Source organism: Lagenorhynchus albirostris, chromosome 14 (assembly GCF_949774975.1).
Source record: "Lagenorhynchus albirostris chromosome 14, mLagAlb1.1, whole genome shotgun sequence".
Classification (NCBI taxonomy): domain Eukaryota; kingdom Metazoa; phylum Chordata; class Mammalia; order Artiodactyla; family Delphinidae; genus Lagenorhynchus; species Lagenorhynchus albirostris.
Window position 1 is genome coordinate 40130710 of NC_083108.1, and position 24041 is coordinate 40154750.

Consider the following 24041-nt stretch of genomic DNA (forward strand, 5'->3'; position numbering starts at 1 on the left):
TAGAATCACCAGATAGAGTATTGCAACTATTTTACCAAAAGGGAATATTGTGTTAAAGGGGATTAAGAAAAAAATGATTTAAGGAAGTTTTTTTTTTTTTTAATCAAAAGAGCCCAACTGCAAATAAAGGGATTTTTGTAAAAGATGTTTTGAGTTGTTTTAAATGTAGATTAAAAAAAAATAACGAAAAGATGAGAACTCAGGAGAAACAAAGATACTATGATTAGAAGAAAATCTTTTTTATTCATAACATTTATTACAATTTAATGTGAAAAATACCGATTTGGTACTGCTTTGTTAAAACTGATTTTTCTGAGGTGAAAAATATTATGCTACACATATGAAACCGATGACCAAAAAAATTATATCTGCAATCAGATTTTAGGACCTCAAAGGAACATTATATTTAAATTTTCATTTTGGTCATATTAACAACGGAACTAAAAATTAAGTGTTAGAAACCTATAGAAAAAAAGATCTGTTTTTTAAATTTGATTTTTTTTGGTCAGTAACTAAATAGCGTAGTGTTACATTTAAGATTGTAATTTAAGAGTGCTAAGTCTCTACTTTTGTTTTTACTAACAAAACTTTATGCCCATCAGGAAGAATTTTAGAGTAGATGGCTTTGCCAACTACTGGGTTACTTCTTGCCAGCCATGTATCCTTACATATCAGGTTGAGGACTGTATTTATTTTGTATTTTTCTTTAAGTCAATAGTTCTGAAGCATTTATTGTTTATAAAATCATGTCAGTATGTGTGTGTGTGTGTGTGTGTGTGTGTGTAAATATTGCTACAAAGAGAGTTTGTTAACATAACCTATTCTGGGAACACTGATAAAACTCTAGGTGAAAGGTATCCTGCTATTATCTCGGTTTCTTAAGTCGGTAACCAAATCTGTTTTCTCTGTTATTTCAGATCTTATTATTAGGCTACTTAGATTAGTCAAAACATGTCTTCCCTTATTATCTTTCTCAGTGAGTTTGGGAGCGTCTTTGCAAAGAACAGTCTTCTGTGTTGGCATCTTAATCATTTGTGTGGCCAACAAGTGGAGACTGTATGGATACTCTTCACCATATGAAAGAAGTTACTCCCTGAGTGTTATATGTGTGAGTGTTTGTGTGTGTGTGTGTTTTGATGGCATCATAAATCACTTCTCCTCATCCCAAGTAATAATCACATTTACTTCTAGTGCAGACTGGTTTTTTTTTCCTTAGCAGGAAAGCAGTTTAAATTAGAGCTCTGGTTCTCTCAGATCTTTTATGAATTTCCCTGGAAACTCTTAGCCACATGTGCTTAGTTCTGGAACACTTGCTATCAAGTGGAAGAAGAAGGTAGAGACGTTTTCCAGCAGTTTATATGTGAAATAAATTGCACTCCCTCCCTTCATCCATACTTGAAGAGCAAAGAGGACATTTAGAGCAGTAATTTAAAGTAAAAATGCTTCTATAGACAGACTACAAAGAACATGTAAAGTTAGGAGAAGTCTAGTAACAATAGAAAGTTCAGGCAAATTGATGCCTGAATTATCCACGTGTTTAATATTTTGCAGTGATAAGCTTGTTTGAGGTCTATGCAAGTTTTTCTTTTTACCTTAAAAAGGTGCATCACTGGTACCCTGACCATCTCAGTGATGAACTAAAAATGTAATTCCATATTGATGCAAAAATGCCTTGCAAACTCCAATTGCTATAACAATGTAAGGTAAAAGGCAAACAGAAGAAAGGTATCTGGATTATTGAATCAAGCAGAAAATTTTACTAGAATTTTCTGATAATCTTTATAGGCAGAGAAAAGTTAATGAAAATATACAGCATATTTAACAGATGGTAGAGAATATAAAAGCTAAGAAAAAGTGGAATTCTTGGGAGATATAAAAGCAATGTTTTTTTGGAAGCCTATTGTCAAAAAGTTGAGTGGAACCAGTCAGATTTAATTTTGAAAAACATGTCTATGTAAGGTACCTGAGTAAAGGATTCCTTAGGCAGCTGAAGTAAGTTAGGAATTCAATCTGTATGGTCCAAGTACCAGATCAGGTTCAGCAAACTCAAGTTTGTCCTTTCCAGTTTCTATGGATGGAGTACAAACCACTCTTCCCAAATAGTGTGTGGATGAGAGGGTAATGAGTAGACAATGCCTACTCTTCTAAATCATTCCAATCTTGCCATCCATCTGTAAGTAATCCCTCTTCCTATTCTAAGCCCAATTTTTTCCTAAATTTGAGGTGCATACTTATATACATAAAGGAAATATCTATTGATAAGTCCAAAGCCTAATTATAAAAGTCACCATAACTGTTTCTTTCATCTGTTGTATATTTTTAATGAAAGAAATCTGAATCAAAACAACTCTGTATTATCTAGTGCAATGCTGATGGTCATCCCATCATATCGATGCTCTCTTTTTTAATGGAATTTTTTAAAGAAAATTTGAAATATGTCTAGTAACATCTGGGATAGGATTTTTTCTAGTTTTTGATGAATAAAAGATATTTCATTGCCTAGATGTGCAATCTTGTAGCATATTAATATTATTCTCTTTTGAAAATAATCTTCACAGCAACCTCGGGAGCAAGCTGTCAAATTTGAGGACTTTAGGAACTAATGTTTATTAAACGTTGCTTACAGAGATGAAATGTGACTCCAGGGGATATCTATTTTTTATGTCATTTACTTATTTTTTTATGCTTTCTTTGAAACCAACAATAGTAATCATTCACAAGAAAAACATGAATTAACTTCATATTAAACCTCTCCCCAAAATACACTACAGCACAGATATTACTGGGATTTTCATACATTGTATTTCTCAACATATAGTGGACTGCCAAAACATTAATAGTGCAAATCTGTGTTTGACTACAAATGACTCCCTACAAGGCCTGTTTTGATTATTAATAGGATTAATGATTTGCCTGCTCAGTGCAGTTACTGTGGTTTGTAATAACAGTTAATAATGAAAAGACAGAGGCACATTTAAAAAATAGCACGTTTAATAATACAAATTAATTCTATCATACAAAGAATCAGAGAGAAAACATTGTGGAGACAATGCCTTCTCCCTTTTTCTTCATCATTAAGAAACTCTTCTCCTGCGAGTATATTCTGTTTTCATTTTCCAAACACAGAAAAATAAACTGGGTATGTATCATAATAGCCATGAGTTTTCTCAAACAAGAGACTCAAATTTTATCATGCTCCCCAAGTTGTTTTCTATCAGGAAACTGGGAAGTTACACTAGTGGTAGAATTGTTTGAGGGTTTGAGGCTAGCCCCTTCTCAAGAACCTCAAACTTGCTTTGAAGTATTGAATAATTTGCCTTCTTTCAGAGTTGCAATGGCTACATGCCTCTACAGAAAGAATACTGCACAGCCCAGTGTTTTTTCATAATGCTTTAAGTGCAGTGATTTTATGAGTGTAGAAGACAGCAGACAGAGCTGCTCGTCTGGGTAAAGAGGAAAGACATAATATGAAAGCATATCTCTATGCCCTTGTCCCATAGTCTCGGGAAGACTCTGAGGCATTTCCCCAGAAGCCATGGAGAGTAGTTTGAGATGTACTACTTTATAGGAAATAGAAGTTATACATGTGAAAAAAGTTCACCCATGTAAATATCACAGATTCATCTATCAGTCTTCTGATCAGCTTTGCTAATTTCACAAGCAATAAATATATAAAATATGTCTGTATTCTAGTATGGAAGAATATATATATATATATATAAAATACACATATTAATCTGTCCCCAGGCAGGGAGGAGATGAGCACTTATAGATGGGAGACCATTTCACTGTACCTTTATGAAAGACTTTTGGATACTGCCTGAGGGGTAATCATCATTGGTTAGACCATTTTTCACTCACCCGGTCATTGTAACATGCCATTTAAAAGACAGCTGGTTACAGATTCTAAAATTCGAATCGTTGCTGTGTTTCTGTACCACTAATGTTGCTTTATTAATAGTTATTTTTCACAGTAGCACTGTAATTATTATAATTATTTACCTTAGACCTACTTATTATGGCACATGCTTCCAGCAACCAAAGATTCCTAGAAATATCATCTTCAATATCTTAGAGTATTTAAGCTCCCTTACTATTTGTAATATAAAATTTCATCATAGTACAAAAAAACCCCAAAACATATATATTGTTATGTCTTTAGGAAAAGTCCATATTACAAATGGTAAATTTGGTGAAGGCCCCCTATCTTCTTTCGTAGAGAACCACAGTCTAAAACCCACCACTGTTGGGTATTTAGCAAAGACCAACTTTCAGTTTTAAGAAAAAAAAAATCTGGAACTTGCTGTCTTCCCAAACTAAATAGTAAAGCCAGTGATACCAATAAAATCTGATTGTATATGGGTCCCTTCTTTAATGCAGTTTCTCCCAGTAAAGAGTGTTATTCTAAAGTAATTTACCTTCACAGGGATTTCTAAGGTTTAAATGCAAGGAATTACAATTAGACTTTCTAGTTCATATACCAGTTTACGTCCGCTCATGTTTTTTTTTTAAGGGCAATGCTAGGAAAATTCTTATTTTCAGTTTAATTTACATTGAGGAATTTTGCTGTATATTTCATAATCTTACCTAGAAATGAAAAGATGAAAAGCTTATAAATCACATGTCTAAGATCTACAGCTGAGTGTAATAGAGTTGAATAGGTCAGTTATAGTTGAAAAGATCAGAAGAACAAGAGCAAAGTCATAACTGCATAGTTCTGATAGTCATGGCAATGCTTTCACTACATGAAAGATTAGAATATCTCTGGCTGTAGCAATACTACTGGGTCCATAGAGCAAACTTATTTCACTTTTCCTCTTTTTCCAGTACTTGATGCCACACACACACAAAAAAAATGTATTTGAAAGTTTGTTTCCCTAAACATGCACTCTAAATATATAAGCTGAAAAATACTTCTGATTATGAAAAACATTCTTAAGAATTTATTAGAAATCTGTTTCTAATTCCTTCTTAAAAAAGAAAAGAAATTAAAAAAAGAAGAATTGATGAAGAATGCAGTAGACAAGTCATATATGTTGTATATATTTTAGACTTTATAAACTCAAAGTTGAAGGGAAATTCATTCAATCTGTTTTGCTATGAACATATATACAGTTTATTGCCAATTATAATTTGTGTCCATACAACTTTCATTGGTTTGTAGCATGGTTTGTAGACACCAGCGCAACTTAAGAAAAGAAAAACAAGCAGAAAAGCCTGGGTTTACTCAAGTCTTTGTCAGGCTGTTGTGATGCATGTAATGGGCCTAGTGTGGAATCAGCACACAATAAATTTTCCTATAGCCGTAAAATAAAAGAGAGAGAGAGAGCATATGAGAGAGCAGACTACAAAAAAAAAAAAGGAATTTCAAGAAAGCCAATTTTTGCAAATTTATTTGTAAATTGTTATTTCTCTTCATGTAATTTTTTAAAACCTAACTAGTTCTTTTTAAAATTAAAAAAAATTTTAATGTAAAGTTCACCCTCCCAACAATTTCCAATATTGTCAACCACATGCACATTTTTGTGCAACGGATCCCTCTCCCCTGGAACCACTCCCCCAATCCTGCATGACTGAATCACACAGTGAACAATTCCCCACTTCCCCCTCCCCCAGACCGTTGCAACCACCATTCTACTTTCTGATTCTATGTGCTTGACTAATTTATCGAAAATAAGTGGAATTATGCAATATTTATCTTTTTGTGATGGCTAATTTCACTTAGCATTGTCCTCGAGGTTCATCCGTGTTGTAGGAGATGACAGGATTTTCTTCTTTTCTTGAGGCTGAATAATATTGCATTGTATTTATATACCATATTTTCTTTATCTATTCATTTGTCAATGGACATTTAGGTTACTTCCTTCTCTTGGCTATTGTGAACAATTCTCTTCACGTAATTTTAAATTCAGTTGGAAATTGCAAATTGCTCCATCTCCAATCTGTCTCACATTGTTACTTTGCTTTCCTTTTTTTAGTTTTTAGCAAAGTTATTGAAAATGTTCTTATGTACTGACTTAACGTTGACTATATTTTTCTTCTTGTTCAATGCAGACATGTAGATAACAATAAGATAGTCCTGTTCAAGGTGAAATAGCACAGTGATTTGATAAATAATGAAATGCTATTGTCATTGCAGGATGAATCTGCTCCAGCTGACAAACAGTGTAAACCAGAGGCGGCCCAGGGCACTTACTCAACCTCAGCTGTTTCAGGCTCCCAGGAGGTGTTGTACATCAATGGAAATGGGACCTACAGTTACCATAGTTACAGAGGGCTCGGAGGGGGACTGCTAAATCTGAACGATGCTTCTAGTAGTGGTGAGTCTTTATGACATATTATGTTTTTGTGTCCATTTGGAGTTATTAAATTCCCTAAAGCTGAGGAAAAAAAAATTGAATGAAGTGTTATAAGCAGTAGTCAGTGCCAATCTGTGAAAAACAAGACCATTTAACACATAATGTCCATCTCCCTACAAGGACATCTCCCTATTCAGTTGCTGTTTCTAAAAGTAGCAGCTATTATGCAACTGAATGATTGCTGTTTTATATTCAAAAAATCTCAACTAGAGAATAGAACATTTTTTACCAAATAGTTATACATTCTTTCCTTGAAGTTGTAATATACTGTTCGTCAAAAATAATGACACCTTTTCTCAATGTTCGAAGAGGTTTTTAATTTGGAAAATTTGAGGCACCAGGAACTTTATTGACTTGATGAAATATACACAGTCATTATACCTAAGAAGATACAAATTGAAACAACACACAGAAACAATCCATGTATCTCCAGCCAACAGCTTGTCAGTGACAATGGCGTGTCCCACCAGCAGTGAGTGGTATGCTGGAACCAGCTTGTATGGGCTCATGCTTGGTAAATTTTTAGGAATTTCTTGAGCTTATATACCAGAATAAATTCCAAATGTGTAATATACAGCCATACATATATTAGGAATACAGTATATGGGTGAACTTTTTATAACTGGGTTGTAGGAAAAGCTTTCCTAAACTATACTTAAAATCCAGGGGAAAATAAGTTTATTTAGACACATGCACACACACAACTTTTGCATGACAAAAAAAAATAAAGTAAAAATTAAGTGATAAACTAAAAAGTTATTAGCTTCCTATACTACAAAGAGTTAGTAGGCCAATACATGAAGGCCTTCTAAAAAGAAAGAAATACTCAAAACTGAATATTTAAAAAATAAGGCTAGAAATATGAACACACAATTCTCATAGAAAGCACTGCAAATGTCCCCTAAATACAGCTACTCAAACCCACTCCTAATAAGAGAAATGCAGCTTCTGTCAGATTAACAAAAGTCTGAATATTTACAGAATATGCTTTGACAATGCTATGGAGGAAATGAGTACTCTCATGCATTGCTTGCAGAAATACAGAAATTTAAAGTAAACTTGACAATATCTAGGAAAATTAAATATGCATTTACCATTTGACCTAGCAGTCTCTTTAGGAATCTCTTGTTAGCAGTTTATCTCAAAGATACACTGGCAAAAATACAAGAAGACATATGCAGAAGGCTATTTGTTACCGTGTTATTTATAAATGCACAAAAAAGGGTTACCAATAAAAATGTCCATCAAGAGATGGCTAGTTGATTCAATTATAGTGCATCCAAATAAGAGAATAACATGAAGCTATAAAAAGTAAGGTATCTTTATATACTCCAGATAGTGAAAAGTACTTATAGTATGCTAACATTCATTAAAGAAGGATATATATATATTTTTTAAATTTACATAGAGACAGGAATGGGGGAGGAACAGTATGAAGAAAGGAATACAAGCCAGAATTCTCTGAGTATACTTGGTTTTCATACTTTGTTTTGTAAATTTAACTTTGAAACAATTTGAGTATTTACATAATTATTAAACAATCTGATTTTAAGAATCCCTAATATTGAAAGAAAAATTATGCAAATGGACGTTATCTGTTTAATGAGTGGTTGGCACAGCCCCATAGATAGGAACTTTTCTAAGTGATTTCGAAAGTCATAATTTGACACCACAGCATGAAAGCTTATGATAAAACCTTAAACTATTTTCAGTAATGATATTATTCTTTTGGAACTGTTGTCTGTGTATTATAGTTTAAAGCAAATTTGTAGTTATGTTTGTATCAGCGAAAGCTGGGATTTTCAGCAGAGGGCAAAGTAGATACAGGTGTAAAATCAATAAGTTTAAGCAAAAACTCCATAATCTTGTATTTGAATAGGTAGTATCATTGAGAGCTCAGTGTAGTTTTGTTTTAAAAGAAAAACATACTTCCTATCTTTTTCCACTGAAAATGCCTGGAAACAAAGACCAATTTGAAAATTTGAATTAGGCTTGATGAGCTTCTAATATATTTGGGAGAAAATTGCATTATTAGTATCAAATGAGTATATACTCTAGAAAATTACTTACCTTTACAATACTAGAACCATGCTCCGAGTGTATTCAGGAGTGATTCTGCTGCGAGGCTGGGGCTCTTTGGTCCGCCTTAAAATTAAAGGTCCTGTAAGGACAGGATTACTGAGATTTAGTCTATATCAATTGCCCTCCAGCTCAAAAGACGGGTGCCTGAAGTGGAAGAGAAAAACAAAGCAACTTATTTCAGAAAAAAAAATTAAGTTTCAAGTGTATATTCAGTTTTTCCAAAGCCAGCTAGTGAGCCTTCTCAGCTGTTTTCAACTCTTATTTTTATTTGAACAGTAAATCAGCAAGAAAGAGCAAGTCCAAGACCAGAAAAAACATAAACATAAACAAAAGCTAAGCCTTCTTTTAGCCCATAAAGCTGGAAATGCTAACACTTCTTTTTAAATATTTTATATAAGTAAGAATTGGTAGGTAGTTCAGAACTTAACCACCAAATCAAAAAATTGGGGGAAAAAAAGTTTTGTCACTAAAGATTTTATTGACATAAATTTTTTAGATTTGAAAAATTGTTCACTTAGGAAATTAAGTTATTGAACATTAATAACAATAACTACCACCTATTGTGTCATTATGGTTTTCAGTGTAGTCTCCATTCAATCCTTATATAGTCCTGTGAGATATATTCTGCAATTTGGGGGAAATTTTTTATAAAACTGAATTTGCCCCCACTTGAAAAAATCATGCCTAGCTACCGCTTTCTTTTTTTCTAACATGATTGAAACCTACTTTGTGAGGCTCAGAGGGTTGAGTGACTTGCCAAAAATCCCTCCTTAATAATAAAAGGAGGGGCCAGGATTTGGACACAAGCATTCTGACGTGAGAGGCCACATTGTAAACCAATGAGCTGACCATCTGTGTAATAGAATATAATGGAAGCGAGTACTGAAGTAAGTGATAGCCCCTGGTAAGCACTAATCTACTGTCTCCAGAAATTCTCCCATTCTGGACATTTCATATAAATGAATGAATCATTCAATATGTGGTCTTTTGTGTCTCGCTTCTTTCACTTAGATGATGTTTTCAAGGTTCATCTATCTTATAGCATGTATCAATGCTTCATTTTTTTTATTGCCAAATGATATTCCATTCTATGGATATGTCATACTTCGTTTAGCAATTCATCAATTGTTTAGCTCAACTGATGGGCACTTGGTTTTTTCCACTTTGGGGTTACTATGAATAATGCTGCTATAAACGTATATGTGTTATCAATTCTTTGGGGTATATACCTGAGAGTGGAATTGCTAGTTCATATATGTCGTAGCTCTATGTTTAACATTTTGAGGAAATAACAGACTGAACATGGGCTGTCTTTCAACCTTTTAAAATTTCTCTCAACAAGTCTTACAGTATTTACAGTATGAGTTTTACACTTCTTTTGTTAATTTTATTGCTAAATATTTCCCTTTGTGATGCTATTGTAGATGGAATGTTTTCCTTAAAACATTTGTCTATATTTTTTCTATTTTTTGGAATAGTTTGTGAATTAGTGATATTCTTTATGTGTTTGGTAGAATTCAGGACTGATATTATCTGTGCCTGGGCTTTTCTGGGGGGTTTTTGATTCCTAAATCAATCTCTACTTACTTGTTAGAGGTCTACTTATATTGTCTCTTTCTTCTTGAGTCAGGTAGGTAGTTTGTGTATTTCCAGGCATTTGTCCATTCAGCTGAGTTATTTAATTTATTGATACAAGTGTTCATAATTCTCCTTCATAATCTTTTTTTATTTTTGTAAGGTCAGTAGTGATGCTCCTATTGTCATTTCTGATTCTAGTTATTTGAGTGTCCTCCCCTTTCTTTGGTGATTCTAGGTAAAGGTTTGTCAGTTTTCTTGATCTCTTCAAAGAGCAAGCATTTGGTTTCATTGATTTTCTTTATGGCTTTTCTATTCTCTATTTCGTTGATTTCTACTCCCATATTTATTATATCCTTCATTTTGCTTACATTAAGTTTAGTTTTCTCTTATTTTCCAGTGTCTTAACCTGAAAAGTTAAGACATTTATTCCAAGTCTTTTTTTCTCTTTGTATACAGGCATTTACAGCTATAATTTTCCTTCTAAGCACTGCCTTATCTGCATTACATTTTTGGTATGTTATATTTTTGCTTTCATTCACCTCAAAGTATTTTCTAATTTCCTGTATCATTTCTTCTTTGGCCAATTGGTTATTTAGTAGTATGTTGTTTAATTGCCATGTATTTGTGAATTTCCCAAATTTCTTCTGTCAATGGCTTTGTATAATTTCAATCCTTTCATGTTTATTGAAGCTGGTTTAATGACCCGGATTATGGTCTATCCTGGAGAATGCCCCACGTGTACCTGAGAAGTATGTATATTCTGCCATTGGTAGTAGGGTATTTTGTAAATGGTATTAGGCCTAGTTGGTTTACAGTGTTGTTCAAGTCTTCTGTATTCTTGTTGATCATCTGCCTAGTTTTTCATATTCATTGTTGTAAGAAGGGTAATGGGATCTCCAACTACTGTTGTTGAATTATTTATTTTTGCCTTTAATTCTGACAGCTCTGTTTCATTTATTTTGGCACTCTGTCATTAGGTACAGATATTGTTTATATTGTTATATCCTCTTGACAGAGGATTGATGCTTTTATCATTGTAAAATATCCCTATTTATATCTAGAAACTGTTTTAAAGTCTATTTTGCCTAATATTAATTATTTATGTAATATCAGGATCAGGAAAAGACAGTGGTAACTTAGGTTATCATGTTGATACTAAAAGTGAAGAGAACTGGACAAAGCTTTGGACATGGAAATGACATGTAAAAGAGTATAGAACAGGGGCTTCCCTGGTGGCACAGTGGTTGAGAGTCCGCCTGCCGATGCAGGGGACACGGGTTCGTGCCCCGGTCTGGGAAGATCCCACATGCCGCGGAATGGCTGAGCCCGTGAGCCATGGCCGCTGAGCCTGCGCGTCCGGAGCCTGTGCTCCGAAACGGGAGAGGCCACAGCGGTGAGAGGCCCGCGTACCGCAAAAAAAAAAAAAAAAAAAAAAAGAGTATAGAAAAAATGTTTACTCAAACACAACCAAAATAATTTATCTCTACTCCATAAATGGCTAAGTAACTGTGGGAGCCCAACGCCAAATGAAAAATGTGGGGCCTCTTATTTAAGAGTTAAGAATTTCAGGATGGTGACAACAGAGCATTAAACAAATCGCGAGACATTTCTGAGCAGAATCCTGTGGGACTGCACATTTCATGGCCCACTTTGCTCCTTTGATTTATTCAGCAAGTTGGAGGAAGCGTTGTGTTTTGATGAAAAAGGCAGGGAGCTACTGGTGAGGAGAAAGAAAATATATACAATGAGGGAAAAGATTGAACACATGAAGTGAGAATATTTTTAGAGAGTTTTTTTGAGAAGAGAGGAGAGAACTTTGGAGCAACTTCCGATCAAGAGTAAAAATTGAGAGGGAAATTAAAGAGAAAATGTTGCTGTGAATTATTAATGAGTACGGCTCCAAAAGTTTGCTTGCCCTTCTACCCATTCTCCACAGAGAAACCAAGATAATCTTTAAGAAAAGGAAAACCTGATCATATTACTTCATTATCTAAAGCCCTTCTATGGGCTGTCATTGTTCTTAGAAAAATGACCTTACCCAGCTCTTCATGCCTCAGGGTCCTCCCTCCTGAAGTTTTCTTTGATCATTTTTTACCCCTACATCCCTCATTTATTGCTCATTTTTAAATCTTGAACTCCACGTCTAGATCAGGTATAGCCATAACTCTAATAGCATCCCGAATTTGTCCCTTGAAGCATGTACCACAGTGCACATACATATACCCACACACATGTAATCACAATACACTGGTATTCAGTCCCCAGTTGTATTGTTCAGTGATGGTCGAAAGCCACATAGGAAATCTGGCATAGGTTCCAGGTATGCAGCCATATAAGTGAGCAGTTTTTATAGAAAGTTTTATTAGAAAACACTTTTTATAAATTTGTCATTTGAATGTAGGTACTATGGTGCTGTGATGAGGTCTGCCTTGTATATAATTCTCCCCCCCCAAAAAAAAACCTCAGCACCATAGAATGATAGAATCTAAATGGACTTGAAAAATAATTTAATAGCAACGTCTTTATTTTTTAAAGGCTATTAAGAAAGAAACAGGCCAGGAAAATTAGATGACTTGCTCACACAGGTTGACTTTTTGGGTGTTTAGTTAATGCATCTTCTGACTTTTTGTATGGTGAGATAAAGATCTCTTAAAGACACAACAAAGAACAACTCTGAGCAATTCAGATCGTGTATTGCTGAGAAGAAACCGGAGTAAGAGAATAACCAGAATGGCATGCAGCAAATTTAAAATGAGGCGGCTTTCTTTGAGCAATGGCCTTGGACTGAGTGTAATTGAGTGAAAAAAGAAAAAGAAAGGCAAAGACTAGTCTAAGCAAATAGCAACTTTAGGCTTAAACCCAAGAGAGTTTCTCTAGCTCACGTTTGAGAAAGGATTCTAGCTATAGTACTGGTAGCAAGGCAAATGGTTAATTTCATGTTGTGAAGCAGCTTTAAATAACATTTCTTCTCAAAAACACATTCTACCTGTAACACTGGTATTGGCTCCTGCTGTTTTGATTTTGTTTAGTTTTTGCTTTTTTAACCACAGGAGGGCACCTAGATTGATCAGACCTGCAAATCCCTTTATTTTGGGCCTTTCTTCATAAATTCTGGGAACCCCAGACATTCTGACTTTTAAACATGGTATTATCTTTAGCTTCGTTTTTCATTTGTAAAACATCAGAATAGTCATTCCCTATAACAGATTTGGAGCTGTGGGGAAAAAAACTATATACATATACATAAATCTTGAGAGCTAAAAAGGCATAGCAGAAGATTAGCATGATATGAGATGCCAACATCATATCTGATGGCTGACAACTACAGTTAATCTAAGTTTGAGAATACTTAATTTTAGAATTTGTAGAGATATTCTGAAAAGTGTGGAAGGGAGCAGCAACTTTCGAGAGACCAAGTTGAATTAGTTACACATGTGACTTAATTTATAAAGCAGATGAAGACAATCAGAATTCAGACCATTAATGGAGAAACTGGGAGGTAATTTGAGTTGGTAGCATAAACAGGAGGGCAAAGATTGAAAGAGATATAGTATTTGCAGAACCTTTTAAACTAATGTAATAAGAACATGAACTCTGCAGGTTATACTATGTTCAAGAAGAATGTGAAGGCAGAAGAATGGAAAAGGATACCTTAAAAACATTTGGATTTAATTTAACAAATATTTGGGGGTTCTCATGTTCAATTCACTGTAATAAGTACTTTCTTAGTCTGTTCGGGCTGCTATAACAAAAATAGCATAGACTGGGTGGCTTAAACAACAGACATTTATTTTTTCACAGCTCTGGAGGCTGGCAAGTCCAAGATTAAGGTGCTGGCAGATTTGCTGTCTGGTGAGAGTCTGCTTCCTGTTCCATAGAGAACCATCTTTTCACTGTGCCCCTTTCACATAGTGGAGGAATGAGGGAGCTCTCTGAGGTCTCTTTCTGATAAGGGCACTAATCTCATTCATGAGGGCTCTACCCTCATGACCTAATCACCTCCCAAAGGCCCTACCACCTAATACCATCACACTGAAGATTAGATTTCAGCAAATGAATTTGGTGGGGGGAGGGGGATGCAAACATTCCATCTATAGCTGGTGCATTAAGAGAAAACAAGTTGAATAAGGCAGAATCACTGACATTAAGAAACTAACAGATCAAAAAGATAAAACATTCCTCCTCCTCTTGTCTAAACATCAAAACTCTTTAAGACTGATTTAAATCGTACTTCCTCTGTGAAACCTTACTCTACCTTGCCACTCACTCTTCCACGCTTTGGAAGATTAATCACTCTCCTGCATGTACCTTTATTCTAGCACTTATCTCACTGTATTATGACATGTGTTTTCAAATATTTTTCCCTAAATAGATGTGCACTCCTTGAAAGCAGGAACTCTGTCTTATTCATCCCTTGAATAAGGCCAAAAATATAGTAAGTGCTCAATCATATTGGCTTAATGAGTGAATAAATTTTTAAAAATAGAACACCTAGTGCCAAAGTCAAAAAAAAATACAAAGAGAATTACTGATATATATTGGATGGCACGGTGAAGGGTTTATCTTAGATAAAGCAAAGGGCTCAGTGGTTGAAGTTGACAATTCTGTGGGTGAAAGAGGAAGACTCCAAAGAGTTCTATGAACTCCTGCTTAAGTTTGAATATGGTAGCAATAGTAAAAGCTTGCCCATGTTGGAGACTTCATAGCGTGGAAAGGGTGCGCTTCAAATCCTTTGTTAGCCAACCTCCATTTGTTTAGAGCTGGCAAGGGTCTGCACCCAACAATCCAAATTTTCAAGTTGGAGTGTTATCAAAATGACAGCAGTTACAGTTTTTATAAAGAACTTATTCAAATCATCCCACTGAAATGAGAAGCAAGCAAGCAGCCAATCCTGCCATTATCATCACATCCAATTACATAGGACTTTGGAATGCTTTCTTTCTATCAGGAAGTTCACAGTGAGCTGTCTAAAGAGGGCAATTGTTCGCTGCAGTCATCCACTGGATCTATTGAGTCTAAATTATATGCAAAATGCGTAAGTTAACTACTGATGTTTCCTCTCCACAAACCCCATCGGGCAGACTTTTCGATTTGTTTTTCAACCCTCATGTAAACTGGGCTGATACACAGATCGCAATCTAACAAGACCAAATTGTAGTAATGACCATAATAACTAACATTTGTATAGCAATTTCTAGTTTGCCCAAATCTTTATATCTGTGATCTTCTTTGCTCCTCACTAATATTGAGGATTGTCAGCTGTTAAGATGCTTTGGATCACAGCCTCTAATTATGAGCCTAAAGGAGCTTGGCCATAAGATTCACCACCACACTAGAGCTGGTTCACAATAGTGTGACGGGCTTGGTATGTGGCTATTGCTGTCCCTCAGCATCCACATTCTGAAACATCACTTCTCATCTGAACTTTTCAAAGGAGTGCTTCTGTTCATTTACTGTCTTCCCTCCTCATCTACCGTTTACTCTTCAATCCACTGTAACTTGCTTATGCCAACATTTGGCTGAAACTGGTCCGGTTGAGTCTATCAGTGATTCCATCTATGGCCAAACTAAGAATGCTTTTTGCCCTTGATCTTACCAGATGTCTTGGGTATATTTGAATCTGTCGATAACTAGAGCCTTGAAACATCCACTCTCTTGGCTTCCATGTCACCTGATCACCAGATAATTCTTCTCCTGCTGCCTTGAGTCCTTTCCCTCGACCCACGCCCTTTCCTGCTGGGTTTCTCCTAGCATCCTTCCCTCGTCAGTTTAATCCTCTTGTTCTGCACACTGCTCAAAGGAGAGCCCACCATGGTTTCAACTTCAGAATATGCCAGAAGCTGCATAATCTCCCCCGTGCTTTGCCTTGAGCTTCAGATTTTATATCCCGTTGTCTGCCACATAGCTTGATCCAGGTATCCCAAGAAACCTCATCTTTAATTATTTAAGAGTGAATTCTTCAACCCCACAGATATTATTGTCTGTTTCTGAGGTTATCTCACACAGAAATGCCCTCCCCCGCACCTGATCTGTATTAGCTATTACCTTCTCTATGATTATTTTCTGGTTGCTTCACCCATTAACTTTACTTCCTTTATGTCCCCATGATACTGTAGGCATACCTCTTTTTTTTTAACCTATTATGTGCTCTTTTTTATGCTAGATTGTACAGTCTGAGGGCAAGCAAGGTAACATTTTCTGACCATCATATCATCAGTGTCAGTAGGTAACCATCTTATATTATGGCTCAATGAATAGTAAATGGATAAATGAATGACTCAGTGAAAGAAATGATTTCAATAAAATATTGTGCCTCTTTAGAGAACTTAATTAAATCTAATTGAGCATGGGGAAAATCAGTTGAAGTTGAGGATATCTTCTTAGTGTTTGTTGTCTTTTCCTCTTAATACTCCAAAGAGCACAATACTGGAAGAAAAGTATTTCATATCAAATATTTGCGACAAATATTTTGAAATACCCATGTATGTTCTGTTTTAAAATGTATTCAGTTTAAGTCCTCTGATTCAGGAAAGAAATGTTTAACATAGTTATGTAGGGAACTGGGAAGGTATACTTTTTACTTTGACCTTACCTCCTTAATAACTTGTTCTGGCTCACTAGCCATGTGGAAACAAGGAGTGCAAATGCATGGAGAGAAAACCATCTTGCTCCGGGAGACCAGCTGGGTGTTTCGGGTGTGAAAAATACATAAGATCTGTTATGTAGAACTGTGTAGATCATGATTTTATAGAGTAGAGCCTAAAGTAGTTCACAAAAATTAAGCAATGCCCTCTGGGTAATTCATATGTCCTTTACACAATGGGGAAGATCCACATGATGATAACACAGTATGTGAAGAAAGGCAATTGTGTGATCTAATTGAAGTCAACATGATTGGGATTATGCAGTTATTATATCTCAGTAGAGTTCCAGTAAACCTCACTGAGTTGTCAAAGCATATTCTACAGCACATAGTGGGAACTTCATTTGTATCTAGAGATTTTTCCATCCCTGTGCCCCAATTATTGTAACTATTCTTAGTAAGTCCATTTCTCCCATGTGTGTTCCTTTGATGACCTGACTTTGAATCAGAGTATTTTCATACTTTAAATACTACTGATTGTCCTTATTTTGATTATTCTGCATTTCTTTCAAATACAAGTTTATCAACATCTGTGCTATCCAGTACGATAGCCACTAGCCACATGTGGCTATTGACGTTCAAATTAATTAAAATTAAATAAAATTTAAAATTCAGTTCCTCAGTCACACTAGGACACAGTTCAAGTGTTCAACTGCCAAAGTGGTGATTGGCTACTGTATTGAACAGCACAGAACATTTCAATCACCATAGAAATTTCTATTGAATAGCACTGACTCTAGGCTCTAATTGTCTCACCTACACCATTGTATTGACCCTTGGTTGGCTTTCTTATTGCAGAAAACCTTTTCTACATTTATTTCATTGGCTCCTTGCATTTAATTATGTATCATTCACTCCTCAATGAACTAAATGAGGTCAGTGAATAAACTTATGAAAACTTAATTGGTGATTCTTAAATAGTAATGCTTTTAATTCAAACTACTCAGCTTTTAAATAACTTTCAGTTATCTTAGCAGTCTGAGAAGAGCTAATAATAACTTGTAACATAGGTGTTGAAAACCTTTTGGCATAGGCTGGGATTACTTGAAAACCAGAAACAAATTTTTACAGAATTTCATTGTAACAGAATTTGTAATTATGCATTTAGAGAAAGCAAGCCTAAACTCCACATATTTGAAATGTGACCACAGTTTTGACACTGAGCTCATTCTGTTTTTCCAGTTCTTCCACATACTATAATAATAACCTAGAATTCAACTGAGACTGAATTTTTTGCACACACGTATATTGAGATACATAGAGTTTCAGCGAGATGATGCTTATTTGTAAATTTTAATGCTTGGAAATTATGTTAACCATTTGCTGGAAAATGATATGAATTATCTGCAAAATAAAATGAAGCATCTTTCAGTTTATCTGACTGAGCCCTCATATCTTCCAGCAGGTTTCTGTAGATCAGGGAGCCTCAGAGAAAGGGCTCTGAAAAGAGAGGTGAGTGACCTTGTGTTTTCCCTGGACTGCCCAGCACGTGTAATTGATTTTATAGCTCAATATTGATCAGGCCTTTCTGGCAGAAGCTTTCTAAAAGCCTGTTCTCTGCAGTAAAATGGATCTTATGTACTCTTAAGACCCTCTTGAGAATTTTGTGTTTGTGCCTACTCACTGAAGAGATGGAAAGAAAAGACTTTGTTAGTATTCTCAGACCTTTCTTCTTGAGCCTGCTGGTATACCATTCAGGGGCTTTCCAGGTGGCATGAGTTCATTATGGTTGGCTTGGGTTGCTTTTCTTAACAACCTCCTTTGAACTTTGACATGTCCTCTGGTAATCTAACAAACCAGTTAAAATTTCCTGGCCTTGCCAGCCCTCAGCTCCAGGAAGGAGGTCTCTTGGGGAATTCAGAATGTTCTACTTTTCTAGGAAGTCAGAAATACCACTCTCTATATGGAAATTGAATTAGCTACTTTCTATATTCCTCCTTCCTGGGTTCAGGTATTGATGCACCTTTCTGAAACAGGCACCGGGCTGCTCCCTTAGCCTCCTTAGAGATCTTGAGTCTGCCTAAGAGCGTAGGAAAGCCAGAGTTGCCTTATTTTTTTCTCTTGCATGTTAAAAAATTCAAATTCCAAGTATGATTACAATTAGAATGCTAATATTTCCTTTTGTGATTTCAAGGCACACAGTCATTTAAAATGACATTTGGTTCTTGACTAATATACAAAGGCTTTTTCTGAAACCCTTTCTCCCATCCAGGTACAAGTGCTAGAACTTGTGCATTCACACAGTGCAACTTTGCCTCCTGAGCTGCTATTTGGTCCACTCACTCAGACCCAGAATTAACAAAAGATTACAAAATTAAATGTGTCATGACTAACATTCTGACCAATATCGCTATGGTCACAGGGAGAAACAAATTATTTCTGGTAATTTAAGCCCATTAGGGAATATAATCCTCTTCAGTACTCTGAATGTATCTATAGGTAGCTTGTACACTACTCTAGGGATTTTTTTTCTGGTGCCTATTTCTGGCAATATTAATTTCTCTTCATTGTTCTTTGAAGAAATATGGTAGGAATAATCATGTTTTCTTAACACAGTTCCTGAAAACATATTTATAAACGCAGTGTGTCTATAATTAGGAAAAAGTCATACTATATTTATTTTTGGTGTGCTCTTTCCAAGCAAACATATTCTTCTGTGTTTATAATAATCACCTCATTCATATCCTCATCTTCCATGGGCTGTTCTCCCCCACTCTGTCCAACGATGGCCTGTTCCCATGATTTCTTCTGTTTCCTGTAAAATATTAATTTGCTTTCATTGCAACTTAAAAACAAAGATGAGAAATTGGAGGAGGACATTGACCTCCATGGATTGATTTCATCAATCCCATCTCCCTTCACATGCGCAAAAAAATATTTTGTCTAGATTCATAAGAATGGTCCTGTTTAACATTTATATCTCTTGACTGTTGACAAAGCAAATATTTGATAAGAAATTACTGAGGGAATGCAGGCATGTGCACTCTGTCTCCAAACACTGCTTCTTAAAATTCTACATTCCTTGAATCTGTATTTTTACCTCCAAGTTTTATTGACTAAAAGATAAGGATAATCTTTCAGCGTAAATACTTTGTATTTCACGTGAGTTATTTGTTTTCTTCATAGTTTTGGATAATTGTAAATTAAATGTGGACATTTATTTTTATTGAGATATAACTGACATTTGGGTAAGTGTAAGGTGTACAATTTGTTGATTTAATACATTTATATATTGCAATATGATTTCCACCATAGTGTTAGCTAACACCTCTAGCATGTCAAATAATTATCTCTTTTTGGGGGTGGAAACAATTAAGCTCTAGTCTCTTAGCATCTTTGAAGTTTAAAATACAGTATTGTTGTCTACCATCCTGTGATGTGCATTAGATCTCTAGACCTTATTTACTACTTGTTGCAAGTTCGTAACCATAAACAGCATATCCCCAGTTCCACCACCCTCCAGACCCTGGTAACCACCATTCTGCAATATGTTTTTATGAATTTAGATTTTTTTAGGTTTTACATATAAGTGATATCATACAGTATTTGTCTTTCTCTGTCTGACATCTCACTTAGTATAATGCCCTCAAGATCCACCAGTGTTGTTGCAAATGGCAGGATTTTTCCTTCTTTCTCATGGCTGAATAATTTTCTATTGTGTGTGTATATATATGTGTGTGTGTGTGTGTGTGTATATATATATATGGATACACAAGTAATGGTATATAAACAAGTAGTTTATATGTATATGCCACTACTTGTTTATCCATTCATCCATTAACAGACACCACTTAGGTTGTTTCCACATCTGGCTAGTGTGAATATCACTGCAATAAACATGGAAGTGGTTATATCTCTTCAATATCCTGTTTTGATTTCCAGAAGTAGAATTGCTGGATGATATGATAGTTCTAATTTTTTGAGGAACCTCCATGCTGTTTTGCACAGTGACTGAACCAATTTACATTACCACCAGCAATGTACAAGGATTCCCTTATCTCTACATCGTTACCAATGCTTGTTTTCTCTTGTTTTCTTGACAGCCATTCTGACACATGTGAGGTGGTTTTGATTTGCCTTTCCCTGTTGATAAGTGACATTCAGCATCTGAAAGTACCTGTTAGCCATTTTGATGTCTTCTTTGGAAAAATGTCTATTTTGTTCCTCTGCCGTTTTATTTAACATTTTATTTTATAGGAGTATAGGTGATAAGCAATATTGTGCTGGTTTCAAGTGTACAGCAAAGTGATTTAGTTTTACATATACATGTATCTATTCTTTTTCAAATTCTTTTCCCATTTAGGTGGTTACATAATACTGAGCAGTGTTCCCTGTGCTATACAGTAGATCCTTGTTGGTTATCTATTTTAAATATAGCCGTGTGTACATATCAATCCCAAACTCCCAATCTATCCCTCCCCCCTCACCTTTCCCCCCTGGTAACCTTAAGTTCATTCTCTAAATATGTGAGTCTGTTTCTGTTTTGTAAATAAGTTCATTGGTATCACTTTTTTGGGTTCTGCATATAAGCGATATCATATATTTGTCTTTCTCTGTCTGACTTACTTCACTTAATATGATAATCTCCAGGTCCATCCATGTTGCTGAAAATGACATTATTTCATTGTTTTTAATGGCTTAGTACCATTGTATATAGGTACCACATCTTCTTTATCTATTCACCTGTGAATGGACATTTAGGTTGCTACCATGTCTTGGCTATTGTAAACATCACTGCAATGAACATTGGGGTGCATGTTTCCTTTCAAACCATGTTTTTCTCTGCATATATGCCCAGGAGTGAGATTGCTGGATAATATGGTAGCTATATTTTTAGTTTCTTGAGGAACCTCCATCCTGTCCTCCATAGTGGCTGTACCAATTTACATGCCCACCAACAATGTAGGAGGGTTCCCTTTTCTCCACACACTCTCCAGCATTTATTGTTTGTAGACTTTTTGATAATGGCCATTTTGACTGGTGTGAGATATCTCAGTGTAGTTTTGATTTACATTTCTCTAATAACTGGCAATGTTGAGCATCTTTTCATGTGGCTCTTGGCCATCTGTATGTCTTCTTTGGAGAAATGTCTCTTTAGGTCTTCTGCCCATTTTTTGATTGGGTTGTTTGTTTTTATGGTATTAAGCCACATTAGCTGTTTGTAAATTTTGGAGACTTATCCCTTGTCGGTCTCATCGTTTGTAAATATTTTCTGCCATTCCATGGGTTGTCTTCTCATTTTGTTTATGGTTTCCTTTGCTATGCAAAAGCTTTATAATTTAATTAGGTCTCATCTTTTAATTTTTGTTTTTATTTTTATTACTATGGGAGATGGATTGAAAAAGATATTGCTGCGATTTATGTCAGAGAGTGTTCTGCCTATGTTTTCCATTAAGAGTTTTGTAGTGTCTGGTCTTACATTTAGGTCTCTAATCCATTTGGAGTTTATTTTTGTGTATGGTGTTAGAGAATGTTCTAATGTTAGAGAATGTTTCATTCTTTTACATGTAGCTGTCCAGTTTTCCCAGCACCATTTATTGAAGAGACTGTCTTTCCTCCATTGTAAATTCTTGCCTCCTTTGTCATAGATTAATTGACCATGGGTGTGTGGGTTTATTCTGGGCTTTCCGTCCTGTTCCATTGATCTATATTTCTATTTTTGTGCCAGTACCATACTGTCTTGATGGATATATCTTTGTAGTATAGTCTCAAGTCAGGGAGCCGTTTTTTAATTGGATTGTATTTTTTTTGTTGTTATTGAGTAAGAATTTTTGTATTCTGGATATTAACCTCTTATCGGATATGTGGTTTGCACATATGTTTTCTCATTCTGTAGTTTACCTTTTCATTTTGTTGTTGATGATTTCTTTTGCTGTGCAGAAGTTTTAATTTGATGTTGTCCCACTTGTTGATTTTTGCCTTTATTGCTTGTGCGTTTGGTGTCATATCCAAAAAAATAATTGCCCAAACCAATGTTAAGTAGATTTTCCTATTTTCTTGTAGGAATTTTATGGTATCAGGTATTCTTGTATGTCTTTAATACATTTCAAGCTAATTTTTGTGAGCAGTGTAAGATATGGTTCCAATTTCAATTTTCCCAGCATCATTTTTTTCAATTTTCCCAACACTCTCCCCAGTGAGTGGTCTTGGCTCCCTTGTCAAATATTAGTTGACTGTATATACAGAGGTTTACTTCTAGGCTCTTGTTTCTCTTCCATTTGTCTATGTGTCTATTTTTATGCCAGTTCCATACTGTTTTATTTACTCTAACTTTATTGTGTAGTTTGAAATCAGGAAGTTTGATGCTTCCATCTTTATTCTTCTTTTTCATGATGGCTTTGGCTATTAGGATTATTTTTCTATTTCTGTAAAAAAAAGGTATTGAAATTTTGATCGGCATTGTGTTGGATCTATAGATGGCTTTGGGTAGTATGGACATTTCAGTAATATTAATTCTTCTAATCTGTGAACATGGAATATATTTCCATTTGTGTCTTCAATTTTTTTTTCATCAAGGTCTTGTGGTTTTCATTATATAGATTTTTCACTTGGTTAAATTTATAAGTATTACATTCTTTATTCTATTGCAAATGGGATCATTTTCTTTTTCACATGTTTCATTGGTAGTTACATAAACACGTTTTTAGGTTAAATAAATTGAATTAAAAAAAGAAAAAATCAGTGGTTTCACATTTTTTATAGAATAAAATGCAAATGTATTACCATAAAAAATACACATAACTGATTTCTGGATGTTGATTCTATATTCTGCAACTTTACTGAATTTGTTGATTATTCCCAACAGTTATTTTTGGTTGAGTCTTTAGAAATTTCTATATATAAACTAATAATATCTCCAAATAATGACAGTTTTACCACTTTCTTTCTGATTTAGATGCTTTTTATTTCTTTGTCTTGCCTAATAGCTCCAGTTAGGACTTCCAGTACCATGTTTAAGAAGATTGGTTAGAGTCAACACTCTTGTCTTGTTCCTGATCTTAGATGAAAAGCTTTCAGTGTTTTGCCATTGAGTAAAATGTTAGCTCTGGTTTTGTCCTATATGGCCTTTATTATGTTGAGCTATGTTCTTTCTATACACAATTTGTTGAGGGTTTTTTTTTTTAATTACCATGAAAAGACATATTTTGTCAAATGCTTCTGCATCTATTGAGATGATCATATGATATTTTTTCTGCCATGCTATTAATATGAGGTATCACATTTATTGATTTGCATATATTGAACCACCCTTGCATCCCAGGGATAAGTCCCAATTGGTCATGGTGTATAATTCTGTTAATGTGTTGCTGAATTAAGTTTACTAATATTTTCCTGTGAATTTTTGCATCCATATTCATCAGAGATATAGATTTATAGTT

General features: G+C 35.0%; 1 protein-coding gene across 8 annotated transcripts in view; it reads left to right on the forward strand.

The window, feature by feature from the left end:
* Nucleotides 1–24041, forward strand: part of NOL4 (nucleolar protein 4) — a 394246-nt gene that overhangs the window by 334898 nt on the left and 35307 nt on the right. For all 8 annotated transcript variants that reach the window (XM_060120683.1, XM_060120681.1, XM_060120684.1 and 5 more), the window contains one exon: nt 6140–6320. In XM_060120683.1, coding sequence (XP_059976666.1) covers nt 6140–6320 — 181 coding nt within the window. The remainder of the gene's footprint in view (nt 1–6139; nt 6321–24041) is intronic.